The sequence below is a fragment of the Bison bison genome, unplaced genomic scaffold, assembly GCF_000754665.1.
Source record: "Bison bison bison isolate TAMUID 2011002044 unplaced genomic scaffold, Bison_UMD1.0 scf7180017864072, whole genome shotgun sequence".
NCBI lineage: Eukaryota > Metazoa > Chordata > Mammalia > Artiodactyla > Bovidae > Bison > Bison bison.
Window position 1 is genome coordinate 11,621,848 of NW_011494644.1, and position 3,458 is coordinate 11,625,305.

The window sequence follows — 3,458 nt, forward strand, 5'->3', positions numbered from 1 at the left end:
CCTCCCCTCCCACAGAGCAGGACCTGATCGGCCAGGACCTGAACTCTCGCTACCTGAATGCCCAGGGTGGCCCCGAGGTGGTGGGGGCAGGGGGCTCGGCCCGGCCCCTGGCCTTCCAGTTCCACCAGCACAACCACCAGCACCAGCACACCCACCAGCACACCCACCAGCACTTCACCCCTTACCCCCCGGGCCTGCTGCCACCCCACGGCCCCCACATGGTGAGCTCCTCATTGGGCCAGTGATGAGACTCAGAGACCTGGGGGGAGGGTGTGGCTTCCAGGGGAAAGCCCTGGGTTCTTGGCTGGCAGCTTACTCTTCCCTTCTCTTCCCTAGTTTGAGAAATATCCAGGAAAGATGGAAGGCCTTTTCCGGCATAATGTGAGTGTGTGTGTGTGGTGCGTGGGCATTGATATATCAGTGTGTGTGGCCCTGACTGTGGGGGTCCAGTCTTCAGCTTCCAAAGCAAGAGCCTTGAGCCTGGGAGAGCTCCCTGGGGGAGGGTGGGGGGTCTAGGGTGGAGGCCAGAGGACCAATGAGCAGACCCGCCCTGGGCTCCACCTCCACCCCCAGTTGGACTAGTCCCCTTCTCTCCACAGCCCTACACGGCCTTCCCTCCCGCAGTGCCCGGCCTCCCTCCGGGCCTCCCGCCGGCTGTCTCCTTTGGCTCCCTGCAGGGGGCCTTCCAGCCCAAGGTGAGCTCCCAACCCAGACACCACCACCACCTCCCACCCCTTACAAACCCAGACATCCCCAGAACCATGTACCTTCTAATTGCCCCAAACCACGCCCCTCCTCCTGCCCTCACCCTGTGGATCCAGGTTTTTTCAAAGCCATACTCCCTCCCAGTCCCAGCCCCCAGCTTGATTCTAGCCCCCTTTTATGCCTGGCATCAGCTCCTCTGACTGATCCCTCCACTCCCCTTTCTCAGAGCACGAACCCCGAGCTGCCACCACGACTGGGGCCAGTGCCGAGCGGGCTTCCCCAAAAGGGGACACAGGTGAGGGGGGTCAAGGCAGGTCCTCAGGGAGCTCGAAGATCTGTTGAGGGAGAGCAGTGTTGACTTGAGAGTGACCCCCTGATCCCTCTCTTTAATATGTGATCAGGGGTATCCCTGAGAATCTGAGGAGAGGGAATTTCTGTCGGTGAAGAGTTTCTCAGGCATGAGGGATAGGAATTTTGTGAAGTTGCCCCAGAAATAAGATTATAGGACAGTAATTTTTATAAGAGTTTTCAGGTTTTTTTAAGTCACAGCATTCTATTTTTCCAAATGACATCACACTAGGAAGTTCTGTTCTTAACGAAAAGATAAGCTGCCCCTTTGTGACGAGACATGGGCAACAGCCTTAAAGCCCAGGGCTCTGGGAACATGGTGAAAAGCATAGGATATAGTTCCTAAAGAGACTAGTCCAGAGGTTTTCCAGCTTGTTTTAACAATTGTAAAGGTATTTTTCTAAAGAAATCTTAAGCAGTTCCTCATTATACATGAAGTTGTCAGTCAGAGAGCTACTCTTTGAGAAACCTGCTGCCCACTAACCCATTCTACAGCCTTCCAGGCAGGGCACCTCCTTGGGGCCAGGTTCAGTAACTTGGTACTGGAAGGGAGATGCCTGGAGTTGGAGAAGCGGGGAAAAGGAAAGGTTTGAGGGTACCACACGAGAGGTGCTTGGGTGGGTGGGGTACTGGGGACTATGGAGATGAGGTGCCCAGGTCAGTAAACAGGTTTGAACTGCCGCCAATCTCTGCTTTGCCCTTCCCAGATCCCTGACCATTTCCGGCCACCTTTGAGGGTGAGTTTGGTGAGGACCTCAGGCTGCATGAGGCTGGGGGCTGGTGTCAGCGTGTTTGTCTGAGGGGTGGGTCTTGCTTGGGAATAAGCCAGAAGCCCAAGACATGGAGGCAGCCAGATGGAACAGCAGGAAACGAAAGGCTTGCAAACCGCAGGCCCGGGTTCACACATAGCAGGCCGTGGGACCTTGGGCAAGACTGTTTCTCTCTCTGAGCCTCAGTTTCCTAGGCTGTGAAATGAACCTAGTCCTAACCCTTCACTTGTAGGGGTTGACAAGTGGGGATGTTGTATGGCGATGCTGGGCCCAGGGCCAGGTCTGGAGTGGGTGATGAGTGAACGTTCTTTCCTTCCCTTTCCCTTTGGTCATCCTTCTGGGGCGGCAGAAACCAGGGAAGTGGTGTGCCATGCACGTGCGCGTGGCTTACATGATCCTGAGACACCAGGAAAAGATGAAGGTACTGGGGCCAGAGGGCTGGGGAGAGCGGGCCTGCCTGAGCTCTGGGTGTCTACCTTCAGTGGAGCTTGGCAGAATCTTGGCCAGAAACGTCCTCTCCTATCCTTGGTCACTGCCTGAGCAATTCCACAGTCAGTACTAGGTTCTCTAGCTAACTGGGGGGTGGTCAGAGAAGGTTTGGAGAGAGGCAGAGGCCCACCCTCGCCCTCCCTTGGCACCAGCCAGCTCTCGGAGGGGGCCTCAGGGTGGAAGAGCAAGAGCGGGACCACACCTGCCTCCTCACTCACTGCCCCTCTCCCTGTCCCATGCAGGGCGACTCCCACAAGCTTGACTTTCGGAACGACCTCCTGCCCTGCCTTCCGGGGCCCTATGGGGCCCTGCCCCCTGGGCAGGAGCTCTCCCACCCGGCCGCCTCCCTCTTCACTGCGACTGGTGAGTCTGGCCAGCCCTCTCTGGGCCTGAGGGTGCCCACCTGTAGCCCAAGGCCCACCTTGCACACACTCAGCCTCATCCGCCTCTTTGCCCCAGGTGCCGTCCATGCTGCAGCCAACCCTTTCACGGCAGCTCCCGGGGCCCATGGACCCTTTCTGAGTCCCAGCACCCACATTGGTAAGAGCCAAGGGCATGTTGGGCAACCCAGGCCTTGACCCTGACTTCTTGAAGGTGTTAAGCGGGGGATTGAAATTAAACCTGAGAGGCAGCTGGAATGGAGGGTAGACCTGGGTCCACTTGCTTTGTGACCTCAAGCAAGTTACTCTCCCTGCTCTGAGCCTTGGTCTTACAGTCTGTAAAATGGGATAACGAAGGGCAGAGTCATTGCCCAGCTCAGTCACTGTCTGAAATAGCCAGGAGTAGTGGGGAGAGGCGTGTGGAGGAAGGCTGTGCAGCATGGTCCCTGGCTCCCAGTGGTCTCCGCCAGCTTCTTGGAGAGGTTTATCCTAGTTTGGATGAACAAGGAAGAATTGAGCCGGCTGGCCCAGGGAAAGGTGTTCTAGAAGAGGCAATTGTGAGATTTCCCCAGCTGGCAGGTTAGGTGTTCTCACAGCCATGTAACATACACACACAGTCAGGGTTCAGTTGCATGTGGGTGGGAGGCAGCTAGCAGAGGTTCTTCAGGGGAGTGGCTGGCTGTTGAGTTGGCCTGGGTGGCGGGTATAGGGGAATGTGGGGTAAGAGCCTGACCTTGGAGGCAGAGGCCTGGGATAGGGGGAACGC

General features: G+C 57.1%; 1 protein-coding gene across 1 annotated transcript in view; it reads left to right on the forward strand.

The window, feature by feature from the left end:
• FBRS (fibrosin) overlaps positions 1-3,458 on the forward strand; it is an 8,374-nt gene that overhangs the window by 2,150 nt on the left and 2,766 nt on the right. Inside the window, exons 3-10 of the mRNA XM_010837443.1 lie at positions 16-221; positions 337-381; positions 600-695; positions 932-1,000; positions 1,761-1,790; positions 2,173-2,244; positions 2,555-2,675; positions 2,772-2,852. Coding sequence (XP_010835745.1) covers positions 219-221; positions 337-381; positions 600-695; positions 932-1,000; positions 1,761-1,790; positions 2,173-2,244; positions 2,555-2,675; positions 2,772-2,852 — 517 coding nt within the window. The 5' untranslated portion in view covers positions 16-218. The remainder of the gene's footprint in view (positions 1-15; positions 222-336; positions 382-599; positions 696-931; positions 1,001-1,760; positions 1,791-2,172; positions 2,245-2,554; positions 2,676-2,771; positions 2,853-3,458) is intronic.